The 17,961-nt window shown below is 39.5% G+C and overlaps 1 protein-coding gene across 2 annotated transcripts; it reads left to right on the top strand.

The window, feature by feature from the left end:
• Window positions 1-989: 989 nt before the first annotated feature.
• LOC134212683 (cytokine-like nuclear factor N-PAC) lies at window positions 990-17,133 on the top strand. 2 transcript variants are annotated; one of them, XM_062690749.1, is made up of 8 exons: window positions 990-1,473; window positions 2,254-2,379; window positions 2,450-2,798; window positions 3,030-3,524; window positions 3,582-3,722; window positions 3,780-3,993; window positions 4,061-4,150; window positions 15,955-17,133. In XM_062690749.1, exons 1-8 carry the CDS (start codon window positions 1,433-1,435, stop codon window positions 16,152-16,154), a joined length of 1,656 nt encoding a protein of 551 aa, XP_062546733.1. In that variant the 5' UTR covers window positions 990-1,432; the 3' UTR covers window positions 16,155-17,133. The 2 variants fall into 2 exon arrangements, with proteins under 2 accessions (XP_062546733.1, XP_062546734.1); XM_062690750.1 differs by having other exon boundaries at window positions 992-1,473; window positions 2,450-2,759.
• The last annotated feature ends 828 nt before the right edge of the window (window positions 17,134-17,961 follow it).

Here is a 17,961-nt window from a genome sequence, read left to right on the forward strand (position 1 = left end):
CCCCATAAGAATCGAGTATACGGGCAGCAAAAAGCGCGGTGCGTCGTTTCCTTTGGGGAGCGCCGCGTGTACTTTTGGGCAAATGCGTTAATAACAATCATTGAAATAAGATGAATAAATGGGCCTTATCTAACTAAAATGCTTTTTATTCTTGCATTTTCAATGAGTATGTCATATTAAATTTTATTGCGAACAAAAATGATCTTGGTTGTCGACCCATAACACATTAAATTCTCACTGCACCGTTTGGAATGAAGCCCCACCAAAAAGAAATTACTTTTCATTTGCCTTTTACAGGATTTAGTTGTACTGCAATTTTACAACTCAAAAGCTTGACAATAAAATAACACATTTGTGGCCACCGGTTGCAGAATCTTTTCCTGAGACAGGTTTTAGTAAATGCAATAAAACGTTCAATACTATGATTTCAGTAGTTTTTCTCATTAATCAGATTGCTTGAGATAGCGTCGTTCTGGGGTATACTTTATCAATTGAATCCTAAAATAAGAAAGCAGATTATTATTAATTGGTATGAAAAATAAAAATGATTAATTCATAAACCATGACCATTGTTGTATTTGTTGATGGAAAAATAACAATTCAATTGATGTCATTGGTAACGTATATAAAATCCATGCTTACTTAGTTAAAAAGTACAACTCAACCGCATAAGAGGTGTGTTGCAATATTGATCAATTAGTACCTTCTAAAAAATCGACTTTATTTCGATTGAAATTCGCTGCCATAGTTTGCTGTGAGACACCCCTTGTTTTGACTACAACGACGGCAAAATGCAAACTGGCCATTTTTAATGTTACGCTAGATATCAGACGTTTCAACTGTCAAGCCGAAAGAAATTTGGGTAAAATGCACCCACCCAATTTACCCGCACAATGTTTTTCCGTGCCGGGTCCTTCGACTGTTCCCCACCACCACTCAAAACGACACATCGAAAATCATAACAACCGAAGTCCGCCATTTTTATTATCGCTCCGCGCTCGGTTAGCTTTTCATTCTGAAAGCGCGTCGTTCGTGTCGCTGTGTGGCTTCTTGCTCAACTTTATCACGAGGAAAAAAGGCAAATTTTGGTCCTAATACGTGGTCGGTTCCCCGCGGGAACCAGCAGAAAGTGAAGAGCAGCTGTACAACCGGCGGATGATATTGGATTTTCTTCGGGACAAGGACCAATCATCGGATTAATAGTGGTTTGAAGTGAAGAAGATTGAAATCGGTCGGATCTTTTTGCGCGGTCTTCTCCGATCCGGTTGTGCTCTTATCATTGTAAGGTGTTTAGTGGAAGGAATTGCTAAAACTCGGAAGTGATCGTAGTTATTCGGTTGGATTGTGAAGAGTAGCAGAATATAATTTTACATTTATTGAGTGACATCTTCAAAAAGACATCCCTGGAAACGATCGAGCGTCACCCGGAAAAATGACCGACAGCAAAGGGTATGCCGTAAATGACCTCGTCTGGTAAGTGTCGGATGTGTTTAAATATCTCAGGTCTCAATTAGTAGAAAAGTAATTTTTTGCTTGCTAAGCAAGATATGAATTTTGCAAAACAGTCGATGGATAAAAAGAAGCGGGAGTTGGTTTTCAATTAAACATAACCTCACATTTGAGCTGCGGGAGGTAGATTTTCTGATGTTATTTCCAAGATTTTTGTATCGGCACGTCTCTAGGATTATAGAATGATCTGTTCATTCTGGATTGCCCTTATTTTATGCGGATTTTTATTTACGATAAAGGGCTGATTCCGTATTATCAGTTAATGTGGGATGACGTCACAGGTGTTTGTTTTTGTCGCTCCCTTTTGTGCATTTGCATTAAAAGCGACGTGGAGAAGGGATGAAACTTGACTCTTATGATTATGCTTAATGTGTCCAAAACTTAATGACTTACTTAATGGATTAAAGTGTAAAGGCGATAATGGCCTTTATAATAACAAAATGCCTTGGCTTCCACTTCAGCATCTTTTTTGACCAAGAACTTTATTTAAATGATCCATTCGTGTAATTCAGACTCCGAAGAATAGACCAAAAATTAGATCATGAAATTATAGAATTTACGATCAACGCCTATGAAAATCAAATTAGTTTGAGGTTTGATAGAAATATTTATTCAGACATATTCAAAACAGCTGCATACGTACAGCATTTTTCAGTTGGTATTTTCAGCAAAACTGTTTATTCTAATATGTATTAGGATAATTTTTGATCTATGAACTTCTTACATGTCTTCTCTCTGTTTCAGGGCCAAAATGAAAGGATTCTCGCCCTGGCCGGGTCGTGTCTCAGAACCGCCCGTAGAGCTTCGTCGAATTACCGTGAAGAAAAACATTCCCGTTCAATGTATTTTCTTTTTTGGTTCCAACAATTAGTGAGTATTTTAAAACAGTTCACAAGTAATAATGAACAGATACATAAAAGATTCGATTTGAATTCCGCAGCGCGTGGATCGAGGAGAACCAATTAAGACCATATCTGGAAGTCAAAGAAAAGATGCTCTCGTCGTGCAAGTCGGCCGGCGTAAGGGAAGCTATCCAGCAGATCGAAGAATTCATTACGTCACCGGAAAATTTCCAGCATCTCTTCGCCTCGGAGCAGGAAAACCGCCCTGATCCGGACGTCGAGTTCAACAAACTTCGCGAGGGGGCCAGTGAGGAGGAAGCGTCCATCAACAATACGTCAACTCCAGCTGCGCTGGAATCGGTGGAATCTACGCCCGTCGCCACGAAAAAATCTGCAACCAAAAAGAAAGTACGTGCTTCGCTGCCCATCAAGTTGAACATTGAGAAGGTTGTTTTTCTGTTTCGGTTTTCTGCAGGAGATTACTTGACTAGGATAGACATTTTTTCCATCAACTTGGAATCTTGGTCAGATGTTTTGCGATTCAAATAATTTATAAGACCAGATACATATTTTTAATCTCAAAAAGTTGACAAAAATGTGCACAAAATCTTGGTTTTTTTAGTACATCCTGTAAGATGATCCTTTTCATCACGCTAATTCTATTTCTCCAAATCTCAGGCTGCGTCCACAACCAAGGCCCGCGCGATAGGAAACAAAGCAAAAGCGGCGGCCTCCCTCGACGGCACTTCTTCGCCCAAACGAAAACGGAAAATCCTCAACGACAGTGCGGGCGACGCTTCCTCACTGGATCTCAACACATTTTCGCCGGTTCGCCGCAATGTCAATGTGTCGCACCTGCTGGATCGGCCGGTGACCGTAGCCCGTCCAGCCACTCCGGAAATCGATATGTCCAGCGTTTCGAACGCGCTCCAGTCGCGCAACATCCAGGCTTCGACGCTGAAGTTCGGCTTCCTCGGGCTCGGCATCATGGGCTGCGGCATGGTTAAGAATCTTCTGAACTCGGGCCACTCGGTGGTCGTATGGAACCGGACGGCCACCAAGTGCCGAAAGTTTCTGGAAGCAGGCGCCGAAGTTGCCGACACCCCGTCGGACGTGATCGAAATGACAGACGTGACGTTCTCGTGCGTTGCCGATCCGCAGGTTGCCAAAGAGGTAAGTTTTAGAATGTTGCTGGAATTTGATGATTCTGATTGCGTTTTATTGTTCTAGTTGGTGTTCGGAAATTGTGGTGTCATGTCGGCAAACCTGGTCGGGAAGGGCTACGTCGAAATGACCGGCGTCGACCCGGAAACGTCACAGGACATTGCGGAACAAATTATCGCCAAAGGAGGGCGATATCTGGAGGCACAAGTAAGAATCATCCATTAATTATTGAAGTTCATATCTAACGGCAGTCCCACCCAACAGATTCAGGGATCGAAAAACCAAGCGGAGGAAGGAACGTTAATAATTTTGGCCGCTGGTGAGCAGTTGCTGTTCGAAGAGTGTCAGACGTGCTTCGAAGCTATCTCGCGCCACTCGTTCTACATGGGAAACGTAGGCAATGCTACCAAGATGAATCTGGTCCTTCAGATGATCTCCGGCGTGATGCTGGCCGGAATTGCAGAGGGTCTGGCGTTGGGTAAGTTGATGTCGAATTTGTGACGAAGATTTTTCCATATGTTCATTTGTGTGCTTTGTTTTTGTAGCTGACCGGGCGGGACTTCAACAAAAGGACGTTCTCGAAGTGCTGGAATTGACAAGCATGTCGTCAGATTTGGTGTTGCAGAAGGGAAACGGTAAGAGTTTTTTTTTCGATTTTTTATATTAGAGAATGGAGGGACTAGAGAATAAGAGCTCTTTTCCCACTGCCCTTGATATTGATGAGAAGAAGCTTCAAAGAACGATCAAAGGGACGGCCCCAGCATTTGGCTGCTTCGTTTATTGAACCTTCCCTGTAGGACAGCCTTCCATGGGAGATTAGGCCTATCGATCCGCCGCACTGTCGTATGATGTAGCTTCAGTTGTGGATTCACTTCTTCGTCGATCTCCGAATTCTCCGACGGAGATACTGTCCACTGTTTGAGAACGACATGATTTCCTTATTTGTCTTACGCTTCTTTGATTATCGACGACCGCAAGCAATGGTGATTTTCATAGGATAGGATTATAGGAACCGGCAGATTTTGCGAGATGTGACATGTGGACAAACAGCTTGATTCGGCTTATTGACGATTGTGTAGTTTGAAGTCCACTTGTTGCACCAGGCCTTCATCTTTTCCCTTTTGTTTGCTTGACTTCTAATGTTAAAGTTCGAGATTCAGGATGGTGTCGAACCTAGGGCCTTCATGTTTTTCGATGATTTGGTATAGACCGTCAATTCGCCAGCTGAAATCTCCAACTCCTCCGAGAAGTCGTTGGGAGTAAGATGGATGTTGTTTCCATGCTCGTAAACGACTGCTTCGTGTGGACTGGCGATGTTTTCTCCAAGATTGTGAGTAGACGATGAGTAGACGTTGCTGGCTAGAAGCTGCTTGAAGGGGTTTCCATCACCTCTAACGACTGTGCGCTTCGGCACCTTTTTTTTAACGAAGGTAATGGAAATCTGTAACCAGACACCTGGGGAGGCGAACCCAGGTAGTGTGGGGATGGGATCACCACTCCCGACCCACTAAAACCAACTCCTTCCTCTCCAGTCATTCCCCCGACCCGCAATTAAGCAATACTTCGGGGGATGACTATAGGGCATTGCGCCCCCTACATGACGTACACAAGTTAACGTATGCGCATCAACTCTCCTACACTCCCCATGCAACACATTTGCACAAGACACACTGGCACCACATGTGCCCCAACACTCTCCTGCCTATGTTGCTCGAGTTACAGCAAGAGAAACTACGGATAACCTGCATAACCATGCTGCCATCTCACAACACAGACAGTCCTCATTCAGTATGATGTTCACCCCGTCCTGCAACAGGGTGGCACCACTTGTCTACCAAGCCGGAGGCGACCCTAGGTTGGTGGCTCCTATGCCGTTCCTACCTCAGCTACCAGGCAGACCCTTTCATGTCTCCTATTTTGGAGGTGCCGCAGAAGCATCAACCCCCCGACACTCCTGCCAGGCATAGCGAGACTATCGTGTCCCCTAATGTTGAGGTGCCGCAGAGGTATCTGCCCCCCGACACTCCTGCCAGGTCTAGCGAGACTGCACTCAATCCGTCCCTGGCAGCCGGATCACATTACTGCCTAAGCAGTCACTCTGACCACACGTACCATGCGAATCTAATGTCGAATTCGTTTTTAAAAAGTTCCAACCTAGCTTGGAACCAGTTCCAACCTAAGTGCTGTCAAAGTGTTTTTTTATTCGCTCAGGTTGGAACTAGGTTCGCACTAGTTCCAACCCCAAAGCTGTCGGGTTCGCACTGTGTTGTTTTACGGTTTCGCACCAGGTTCACCAATACAACTGCACTTCATCTGTCAAAACCATATGGGTGGAATAAACAAGCCGAAGGGAAATACAAACCAGAGTAAAAACGAAACTGTTTGTGCATTTAATAAAGAATGCGCAACGAAAGCCGTTTTACGGAAATTTTTTATTCCCTATGATATTTGTCAACATTTGCATTATAGTTAAATTCCCTTAGATTTTTTTCAGTAATCCCAGGATAATTTGTTTTAAACGGAAATATTATATTGCAATTTGTTCTAAAACTCCCCCATTAATTATTTATTTAAGTAGTTCTTCAAAAAATCATACGGAAATTCTTTAAAGAATTCTTATAATTCGTTCAGGTATTCCTCCTTGAAGTCTTGTATGCATTCCATTGCGAATTCTTCCCAGAATGCATTAGTGCAATATTTCAGGTATTCCTTCATAATATTTTTCCAGACGTTCATCTGGAAATTCCTCCAAAAGTTCCTACGAAATTTCTTCCAAGAATTTCTCTCGAAGTTCCTCCAAGAATTCCTCCGGGAGTTCTTCCAGGAATTCCTCCAAAAGTTCCTCCAGGAATTCCTTCAAAAATTCCTCCAGGAATTCCTCCGGAACATCCTTCAGAAGTCCTTCCAGAAATTTCTCCGGAATTTCCTTCGGAAGTTCTTTCAGAAATTCCTCCGGAAATTTTTCCCGAAATTTCATCAGGAATTCCTTCGGATGTTCCTCCAATAATTTTTCCGGATGTTCTTTTGGAAGCTCTTCCAGGAATTGCTCTGAAACCTCCTCCACGAATTTCTCCGGAGGTATTTCTGGAGGGACTTCCTGAGAAATTTCGGGAGGGACTTCCGAAGGAATTTTTGGAGGGACTTCTGGAGGTATTCCTGGAGAAACTTTCGGAGGAACTTCTAGATAAACTTTCGGAATGAATTTCTGGAGGAACCACCGGAGGAATTCTTGGAGGAACAGCTGGAGCAATTCCTGGAGGACCTACCGGAGGAATTCCTGGGAGAACTTCCGGAGGAATTCCTGGAGGAACTACCGGAGGAATTTATGGTGGAACTTCCGGATGGTTTTCTGGAAGAGCTTCCGGAGGAATTTCTGGAGGAACTTCCGTAGGAATTTCTGGAGGAACAGCTGGTGGGATTCCTGGATGAACTTCCGGAGGAATTCCTGGAGGAACTTCCTGAAAAATTCCTGAAGGAAGTTCTAGAGGAATTCCTGGCGGAATCTCTGGAGGAACTTCCGGAAGATTTCCTGGAGGAACTTCCGGAGGAATTTCTGGAGGATCTTTCGGACGAATTCTTGGAGGAACTTCCGGAGGAATTCCTGGAGGAACCACCGGAGGAATACCTGGAGGAAATTCTGGAGGAACTTCCGGAGGAATTCCTGACGGTACTTCTGGAGGAACTCCTAAATAAATTTGAGTAGGATTTCATGAATGAATTTCCAAATGATTTACTGAAGGAACTTCCGGAAGAAGTTTTGAAGTATTTTTGGGACGAATTCCTGAAGGAATGTTCCAAAGATTTTCTGAAGGAACTTCCGAAGGAAATTTTTAAGGAACTTCGGAACTTTCCTGACGAACTCCCGAGTTCCGAACGTAACTTCAGGAAGAAGAGGAACTTCTGAATAGATTCCTGAAGAAATTTCCGAAGGAATACCTGAAGAAACATCCGGAGGAATTCCAGAAAGAAACTCCAAGTAAATGCCTGCAAGAACTTGCGGAGGAATTCCTGAAGAAGCGAAAAGGAATAGAGAATCTGGGGTAGATATATCCATCCAAAAGTAAATTTCGTAATTCGCGAAAATCAGAGCGCGTACTTGATCATTTTTATCATGATCTGATTCGTTGAGGCCCACAAACATGCCAGTGCACTGGTAAAGTCCGGTATGGTGTCGATCATATGTTTCGAATCAAAACAAACACGATGCCACGCACACCACCATATCCAATGACAGATGGAACTGAAAACGTTTTTTTATTCAGGGTTCGGGTTGGCACTGACCCAGGTTTAAAAACGAATTCGACATAACTTGTGTGCTCGCTCATACATTCAGTCCCTATCGCTTGCACCACTCTCTTGACTTTCAGTCTCTCACTCAGTGGAGGTTGTAATACCTCCATCTCCCATTTGTATCCACTCAGTGCACTCAGTGGATGTAATGCCAATAAGAAGAAGAAGAAGAAGATGTCCTGAGATATATATCGAATATATAATATAGATATATCGGTACTGCCTTCCCTGTGCATGCACGCCAGTCCGATATGATGATATATATCTCAAGTCATATAATCGGTGGACCATCATGCATCGCTGCATCACCATGTTCAAGTGTACTGAACATAGAGGACGGCGATTCTTACCGACTAGTTTCTGGATCGGTGCGACCGGTCCAGAACTTGCGTTTTTTGGTGTTCTGAGGTTATCCAATATATATGGTATATCTGATATATATGGAATAACTTGAACAATCAATCCGAAAATAGAGGACAGCAAGAACAGGTTCCGGACAGGTGCGACCAGGTTCGGGACTTGCTTTTTTTTGTTCTGATTTTCTTCCCATATATATGATATATATCAAATATATGAGACATACACGCAGAGAAATGTTTTTTAAACTCAATGATATTATGTATAAAAAAATCTAAAGGGTTATATAGGTACAAGATACAACCGCCCGACGTAAACTACGTAAAGCAGATCATAAGATAATAATTAATTTGCTTAGAGCTTAGAGTGATTGAAATTTTGACTTTTTCGCTCCCCTATGCTTGAACGATAACATTTGCTGTTTTGATGAACCTCCTAAATTTTCAACTGAATTGGTTGTAATTTAACTGAGTACGAGCAGTTTGAAGTTTGTATGGAAATCGCCTCGTATGTGAAAGATCGTTTCGTGAGGCGGCTCATTAACTATTTAGGGGGAGATTCCCTAGCGACCTCCCAATACCGGATACTTCTTAAAACGAAAGGAAAAGCTATTGAAAAGGCTTTTAACGGCATGGGATATCAGATCTTCATGTGGTCAGCTTTGTACAAAATTTGAAATTGAATAAAAATGCTTAACATTTTGTTGTTTCCCGTTATTTTAGAAGGTTTCATCAACAATATTAAAATCAATCTAATGCATTCTGATTATGTGAATATATGGACCATATACCATATATTAGCCATATTTTAAATAATGTGATGATTTGTTAGATGTACCATGTAATTGTGGTGTTCGGATGTTGAGATTTTTCATAGCCATTTTTTACACCTGTTATTGTTACACTTACTTCAATTCAATTGTTTCTTCTTGCTGAGAAAGTCACAGAAACTAGCAGAAACAAAAATTGAAGAGGACATTCAAAAAGGTGAGAATTTGGATTAAGATGTAAAAAAATTAGCTGAAGAGTCAAATAAGCTCTACTAGGGGGAATGACGGCTTTGGCAGGTTTTGTTCTATTATTGTCAGGGGGTTTTTTATGACTGATTTTGCTCAAATTTGGCCTAAACATTCTTTGCATATCAAAGAATATTGTGGCCAAATTTCATAAAATTCGATCGACAAAAACCCCCTGCCAATAATAGAACAAAACCTGGCAAAGCCGTCTGTTCCCCTAACAATTTTTAATATTTACAGCTTGAAGCACGTGAAAAATATGATTACAGGCATACCTCGATTATATGGACTTTTTCGATGCAAAAAAGTCCATATAATCGAATTTTCCATATAATCGAAGCAAAAAAAAAATTCTCAAAATGTTTTTTAAACTATGAAAGAAGTTTTAATACAATAAAAGAAAATATCAATTTATTGCCTTAAAGTGTAACCCGCACGTTTGGGCCTATTTTATGATGATTCAGAAAATTTTGATTTTTTATGAGATCCTATCCGTTTTTCAGTTGCTAGTTTGCACACCGTTCTAAGATTACGTTAGTAATGAAGACTTTTTTAACCAGTTCATTGATTTGGTAGGCTCAGTCGTGTGTGACAATTTGCGGAGCCACAATTCTCAAGTATGCTCATCCGGGCGTTTGACGTTGTAAACGGTTTTGCGTGGCATCACGCTCGATTTTGGTTTGTCAGGGAGCATCTTTCGGATGGCCTCGTGGTACACGGTACAGAGAAACAGAAGTAATGAAGACTTCATCAAGCTTAATGTGGACACAAAATTACACTTGTTTAAAAATTGTAAATACAGTGCCTACCTCTTTTAGCAAACGAAGTAAACACTAAATGTACGGAAAGCTATATGTTTCAAAAACAAACTTTATCTGGAAGCACTGGCACTTATACATTATCGTTTTGATCGCAGCAAATTGCACCAGACGTAGATTTTTTCCCATTGTCTCCTATTGGAAATTGGCCGGACTATGGGCTCTGATGTTATGGACTACATACTTTATATGCAAAAAACGCCTGTAAACAATCACGTTTGTCTAACACTTATAAACCGATCCACTTGCAACAAGTTGCGGTTGATGGGGATTCTTACAATTAATTTAACTGCATGTAAATAAGGATTCTCATTCGCCTGTCAGTGAAATTTTTTACCAGTGTCAATCGCATCCACACCTGCAAAGTGGATATCAAGGTTTATATTTTGGACTATGTACCTGTGTGCTTTTATTATTGGCAGTCAATTTCTAACTGAACAACGGAATGAAGAACTGGACACCGTAACCAGAAGTCACGGTTATAATGATTGGAAAATCTTACTGAGCATATTCTTGATTATATTGTCGCAATTGAATCCTTCCTATCAATGTGAATTCATCATTAAATTAAAATAATTCTTGCTGCCTGCACCATTTGTATTCTTCTTTAAACAGCATTAAGAACTGCTAACTTACGTTCCCGATATTCAATTTCTCTGCCTGCCTTTAAAAATCAGGATAATGCGCAAGCTTTGTGCTGAACGAACATAAATTCCGGAATATTCGATAACTTTTCGATAAGTCTTTTTGTAGATTTTCGTGGCATTGACAGTGGGGGAAAATAGTAATCTCTCACCAGGCCTTTTTTTCTTTCCCGCAAAATAATTTCTCGGCAAAAATATGCATGTGAGTGAGCATCTTCTGCTCATGAGTATAAGTGAGCATTACGATCGCTGGTAGCAGTCATTAAAAAAACTCTTTCAGTTTCTTGGACATACTGCTAAAAGATTTGCTGGATGGTAATGCGTCATCCGTTTTTCTACACTCAATTCCACGCACCAAAGGCAGAAAAAGGTTGGAAGTAAAGGTCTAACAGCTAAATACGGCAATCTCATCTCATTACTTGCTTCCGATACTGTTAGACTGACAAGCCGGTTCACGTTTTCTTGTATCACAGATCACCTAAAATACGTGTTATCTTTCCCCCACATATTTGTAAGGACGTGGCCGTGGCTTTTGTTGATGAATGAAATACACAATTACAATCAAAGTGTAATGTAAAAATGGTTAATCAATCTAAGCAGCGGACCATATGATTTAGTATGCGCTTTCATATATAGCTTCGAAAACATGCCATACTGGCCCTAATTTGCCCCAGTGCACCTTAATAAATATAGAATCAATGTAAAATATGACGTGGAATATTCAACAGCTTTTCAAACTCCCAAAACACGAAAAAAATTGAGCTGAAAAAAAAGTCCATATAATCGAAGTCCATATAATCGAGGGTCCATATAATCGAGGTATACCTGTATATGCTTTGACATGACTCTTACTATAGATAGTGGAATATATAGATGAGCGAAGATAAATCCTCTGTCTCCAAACGAACTGTCAAAAGTGTCTCCAAACGAGCATGACGTCATGATTTGCCTGGACGACGAAGGAAGTATTGTAATCGAACGAAACATGTTTCAATATTTTAAATAAATAAATAAATCGTCATTTAATTTTTTTATCCAGCTTTATATAAGTACAAAATTTACCAACAAAATATAACACCCAAGTGAAGGTAAAACTAAAATTTCATAACGAAATATTATATAACCATTTATTTTCAAAACAATTTCGAATAATCCTTCCACTGAAGCAAAATCAAAATGACAGTGCACTCTGTCATAATGACAAATATTTGTTAAGCCGATATTTAATCAAATCATATTGAGATTCTCACGTCCGAATGTGTGAGTGGCGATAAAAGGAAAACAAACACTCCTAGATGGTGCTACTCAGCAAAGTTTGGGTAAAAATGAGTATATTTCCATATATTTTTTGACTCCTTCGCAACCATTGTGATGACTTGATCAATTTTGAGGTTATGAGCAGAAGGAAAACAAACATGTATTTACACATGCCGTATTGCACATCAGTGTGCGAGCGTTAAACGTCACTCATCTCTATAGCTAATAATTTCTTAGATGAACTTTAAAATATATGTCATTATGAACTATACTCTACGGGCTTTATTGCATGTAGAACGAAATAGTAAAACAGCGCACAATGAGTTCAAATGTTGGTGAAGTTCGAAATATGCTTTCTCTCCAAACAATATTGACTGGGAAGCTTTTCTTAATATGTTCCATGCAGTAAAAAACTTTTTTCTCATTCATTTTTTATTATTTATTTTAACAGTTATTATTAACAGTTATTATTATAATTATTATGATTGGTCATTAGCAATCATAGTGAACTAATGAAAATATAACAAATAACAAGCTTCAAATTGCCATAGACTTACTATCGTGCCTTCTATCTCTAGACAACTTTTCGCTGCAGGTCTTTAGCCTGAACTGAACGTACTTTTTGATAATTTTATGTTTAATACCGTGACATTCAGGAATATGACTTGCTTGCACCTTTGTCATGAGCACGTACAATCTGTTTTCAAGATCTTGATTTAACAGCTTCATCGTTCCAATATGTTGCTTGAAAATGTTTTCTAATTGTATGAAATAGTTGTACGTCTCACCGTTAACATACATTAACGCATCACCCGTGTAATCCTTAAGAGATGCAAAAATGGTTACATCATTATTAGGAATATTCATTGAAATACAACTATTGACACAATTAATGCAATAACTAGATTGTTTCAAAATATTCCGTAGAGTCCTTCCCGCCAGGTAGTATACGACATTTTGCTCTGACGATTGGTTACATACATTTTCTTCTGAAAACAAATCGTAAACCTCATCCTCGTAGTTTTCAACATTACTGCTTGAATTCATATCTTGTAGGCGATCAGGAAAGCTCAGCAACCAATCACATGAGTCCCACGTGTATGAGCTGTTGTTGACATCGTTCATATACTGCGATACAGTTAGAACTTGAGACTGTCTTTAACTTGTACCGCTGTTGGCCGAATCTGGCGCTTTCTGAGCTGCGAGAAAATATTCTCCAAGCAATCCTGTGTAAATCTTCCCCAAGAACGAAATCATAATTACGGTGTCGTAAAAAGTAATCACTGAGCCGGAGAAACGAGTCAGTAGCCATTACAACGGCTGATTGCCACGGCTTTCTACGCTTCGGAGAACCAACGTTAGAGTGGTAAATTATTTGTTTAAAACGATTGAGACTCTTGATAGCTTTTTCATAAGCATCTTTGTTGGCCAAGCTCAATGCCATACCTCTTGAACGCGCAGTTATGTATGTAAACCACATCGCCATGGAATCGATGAGATAGGCTGTGGTTAAAACATCGGTTCTACCACTTTCGGCGGCATAAAAACGCATTGCCGAAGCAACGGTGTGATTTATGTACTTCATGGAATTCTTAACCTTCATTTTTTCAAAATTTGAAACGGGTGTACTGAAGTCAACGTCTTCTTTCTTCAATCCACAAGCCATCTTAAGGTCACATTTTTCTTCAAACAGTACCAAATCTGTCAAATGTGCTATGTCTGCAACATTTGTGGATAATCCTTCTTCCAGGACAATTGTTTCCGGTAAGTATATGACCTTGTTCTTTATCCATCCTTGTACCATGCTTTTGTAGACATGCACTGAATCAGGCATTACTTCCAATGTACGATGGGAATCTGTTGGGTGTTCAAGCGGCTGATTGAATAGCACCTTATCAACGGAATGCTGTATCCCGAGATCATTCCAAAGGCGTTTATTGTTACCTAAAATGAAAATAAGAACTCAATCAAGCAATGTAATTGAGGGGTCAGTGTCTAAAAGCGTGCCTTCACAAGCATATTATAATTTGACGCCTTATGTTTTATTGAATGAATAGAAATAGTAACGTAATATTCACATTGGCATAATATGCCACTGATTATACGATGGAAATAAATTTGGAAATTCATTTAACTATCTTCAATAACTACTTACTGCCACAATCGCTGATCAATGCGTGAACTCGTAGACCGAGTTTTTCCGCCTTTTTCACCAGCTCAAACAAGATATCCTTAAGGCAATTATGTTGAATACTGTCGCCGGTGAAGTGGTATGCCACCACCTGTTTCCAATGTACTCGAACACCAACCAGCATAAATACCATCACGTGGTTTCCAACCCCCGTGTGGTCGGCAAGCGTTACATCGCCTAAATACTTTTTGAGGTGGGTGCAATAATTCTTTCCTGCCTGAATCGCCATTTCATCAAACACTAGAATACAGTCTCTGTCATTTTCATTCATCTCCGGTACCTTATATGCCAATAATTCGAAAACTTCGTGAAGTATCCCGGCATCAAATTTGAGGGGCTGTAGTCTTTCATTCAAGGTTCTTCTACTTGGAAGTTTTCTCTTCTTCCGCTCTTCCTCGTATGCAGTAGATCCACATGAAAACTTGGTTTTGAATCCTTCCACAACGCTCTCGTTTGACCATCTCGCTATTTTCTGCTGTCCGCTTGCCATCAGCATAAATTGATCATCACCTATTGCTGCTTTTACCTGTTCTTGTGGTTCCGTTTTGTTATCTTTCTTCAGCTCTTCAACTGTTCTTTTTAATTTCGCATTTTCATTTTTCAGCCGCAAAATTTTTCTGGAACATTCAAATAAAAAATTATAAATAAATATAGTGATACATACACTTTACATTTTTAAATATTATATATTACCGGCCATCAATTTGCGAACGGCTTTCGGCAATCGTACAAGTTCTGCAATTCTCCTTGTCAGAAATGGGTATGTTTTTTCCAGGTAATTTGCATTTCTTCAATCCGAGACCTTCGGGATGTTCCAATGCCTCATCAAGAAAGTCGTAATCATACCTATTCCAATTATTCTCAATGTTTTCTTGTCCATGTGCTGTTTCCTTCTCACCTGATATATATCGTTCTCCCTGAAATGTAGCTACAAATAAAAATAAAAATTAATCAAAATTTTCACAATAATTCGAAGTTTACTCACGCTGCATAATCTTGCGTTGTTTGGAACGGGAAAGCTTTCCGGCAAGTTACAAAAATCTATCCATTGGCACATTCCGATAGCGGATTTCGGCAATCGAAAGAAAGCAATATTTTTAATCTTACGTCGCGATTCATTTCGACAATTGAAATGTAAACACTTCATTATTTTTTGATTGATGGCACCTTTGAAAAACCGATGAAAGTTCTTTTTGTTTTGAATATGAAATTTCGGAGTGAGTGCTTGAACATTTTCCAATGTTGCCAGTTTTTCTTAGCAATTTATCCGGTTGCCAGTTCTGCGGCAAATGCATCCGCTCATCTATGAATTCCACTATCTATAACTCTTACACCCAATTGAGAAGCATTTTGATTGATGTGCAGGGTACATGAAACTAACAAAACATTTACGTGCTACATAGCATATAACTTGCAGAACAACTGAACAAAATAAACAAAATGCCGCTTTGTATAATAAATTAACTTGTTATTTTATATCGTACAAAGTTCTATTACACTGTCATTATATAATAAAAAAAATGATTGAGTTTTAACATAGTTTCAAAGTGCGTCAAATTAGGAACAACTTTGCGTCAAATAAGGAACATGGTAAAACTAGTGCGTCAAGTTAGGCACCTCGAGTACCATATAAAAACAGATTAAAAAACTAAGAAATAAACTTATATTTCGAGGTTTCATTATTTGTACACATTCTATAATAGTAGACAGCTCGTTATGTAGAATAATCGGCGAATCCATTTAGAAATTGTTTTTTGAAGTAATGATTCTTTTTAAAATGTCCTTAACTGCGTCAAATATAATGCCTCCACGGTACTTTTAATAAAACTAAAACTATTAATCGCAACACTCATTTCACCATCCGCAGCGATCATCAAGGGCGAATTCCCGACCCAGCTGCCACTGAAGCACATGCAGAAGGACCTCAAGCTGGCGCTGAATATGGCGGACGGCTTGGAGCAGTCCATCCCCCTGGCGGCCGCTTCGAACGAAGTCTTCAAGCACGCGAAGCGCCTCGGTTACGGTTCGCACGATGCCAGCGCACTTTACGTGCGGTCGAGGTTTTAACAGCGACTCGGTCCGGCGGCGGCGCGGCCCTCAGAAATGTGAGCTTGAATTGAGTCGTGCGTAGGGTAGAGAGAAGCAGGGCGTTGAGTGACCACGGCCAGGGAGCTTCCTGCATCCTCGCCGGCACCCCATCGATCGCTGGGGTGTGAGTGTGCGGGTGCATGACCATTGGCGGTTCAAGGATTATTTTTAGTAGCTATTTTTTTTTTGTTTTCTTTTAGTGAAAAAGAACGAATCCCGTTTGTGAGGTATATCGGACCTCACATTGTGTGCAAGTAGATGATAACTAAGATGAGAGATGGTAATTTATATTTTACCAGTTTAACTATAAGACTACAAATTTGGAAAGTAATGTAATATAATTCCGACAACATCAAAAACAGTTTTGGAATCATTAATTCGCACTCAAAGAAAAATATATTCCCGGAAATAACCAGCTAAAGCGCAAGAGAGCACACATTTTATGTACTATTTTTCCTTGCATGAAAGCAATGAGAAAAAGAAAAAGGTTAGAGTTAGAAACCATGATTTCCAAACTCTATTGGAACAAAACAAAAACGGAATGCCTATATTATAGTTCTACAATTTTAAGTTTTATTATACAAAAATCTAAGAAACAAATAAAAATTAAGAATAGGTCAAATTATGTCCTATTCCGTTGATTTATTTCTAATTGATTAATTTTATGATGATACAAAAACAATTTTTCAAGATAATGTTCATAAACCGGGCCCGGTTTAGAGTTCACCCTCAAGACCAGGATAAACAGAAAATAGAAATAGATGTGGTGTCACTGAAATAAAAAAAAAACTAAAATGTAACGAATGACGAATGAATAGATATTTTATTTTCCTCCTATTTTCAACAAACTTCAGTACCACAAAAGATCGTGCAAGAATGCAAACAGCAACCTTAATTGATTTCTTATTTCGTGAAACAAGTGGATCGTGAAATAAAACATGTACTGTAAAGAAATGTACGAATGTGGTGTTTCATTATGCGGGACTTCAATGATGACAAACCTGACGGCGGTTCGCCATCTGTGTTTTAAGATTGGAAACTTTTCAAAACATTTGGACACCGATTTAATGGTCGTGGAAGCGTGGTACAGAATGGCACATGAACGTTAGATTTTCATCAAGTTCATCTCTCTGGAAACAATGAAGGAATCGCTTAAGAAGAATATTATTAGCCTAAAATGTCGTTATTCCAGCGGAAATTCGGTGGAGGTAGCCTACCTGAGGTAACTTTTTATAAAGTATCAAAAAGCATCACAACAGATAACAATTTTGCTCTATTCAATATTATTACCCTTTGCATGAAATATGTGAACAGGCAAATGAGGCAAGTGAAAAATTCGAACAAATTTTTGGTTTTCAAATTATTTTTTATTCTAAAAGTACTTTTCAAAAATTTTGTTCGCAGGCATATGAAGATTGGATAGATGATTCGTTATGTCATAAACATGATAATTTTTAATATTATATCTAGACCAACATTTGAAAAGGGCGTAACAGCCAAAATTTATTCCTTTTGATTCTTTGACCACATCTATAGCTATATATGTAGACGAAGAATTGAAAGGAATAAATTTTGGCTGTTACGCCCTTTTCAAATGTTGGTCTAGATATTCAACTTTTACGACCCCACGAACATGAACTACAATCATTAACCACTTACCATACTGTATCTTATTTGACATTAATCCAACCTTGTGGAAAATCTAAGCCTAAGTCACTTCAAGAAGAAATGGTGCTTCTGCTTTTTCTTCTTCTTCTTCTTGGCATTACATCCCCACACTGGGACA

Source organism: Armigeres subalbatus, chromosome 2, assembly GCF_024139115.2.
Source record: "Armigeres subalbatus isolate Guangzhou_Male chromosome 2, GZ_Asu_2, whole genome shotgun sequence".
Lineage (NCBI taxonomy): Eukaryota > Metazoa > Arthropoda > Insecta > Diptera > Culicidae > Armigeres > Armigeres subalbatus.

Coding starts and splice junctions, on each gene's coding strand:
- LOC134212683 (XM_062690749.1), top strand. CDS start 1,433: ATGACCGACAGCAAAGGGTATGCCGTAAATGACCTCGTCTG. Junction 2,380..2,449: donor TTTTTTGGTTCCAACAATTA/GTGAGTATTTTA, acceptor TGAATTCCGCAG/CGCGTGGATCGAGGAGAACC. Junction 4,151..15,954: donor GGTGTTGCAGAAGGGAAACG/GTAAGAGTTTTT, acceptor CACCATCCGCAG/CGATCATCAAGGGCGAATTC.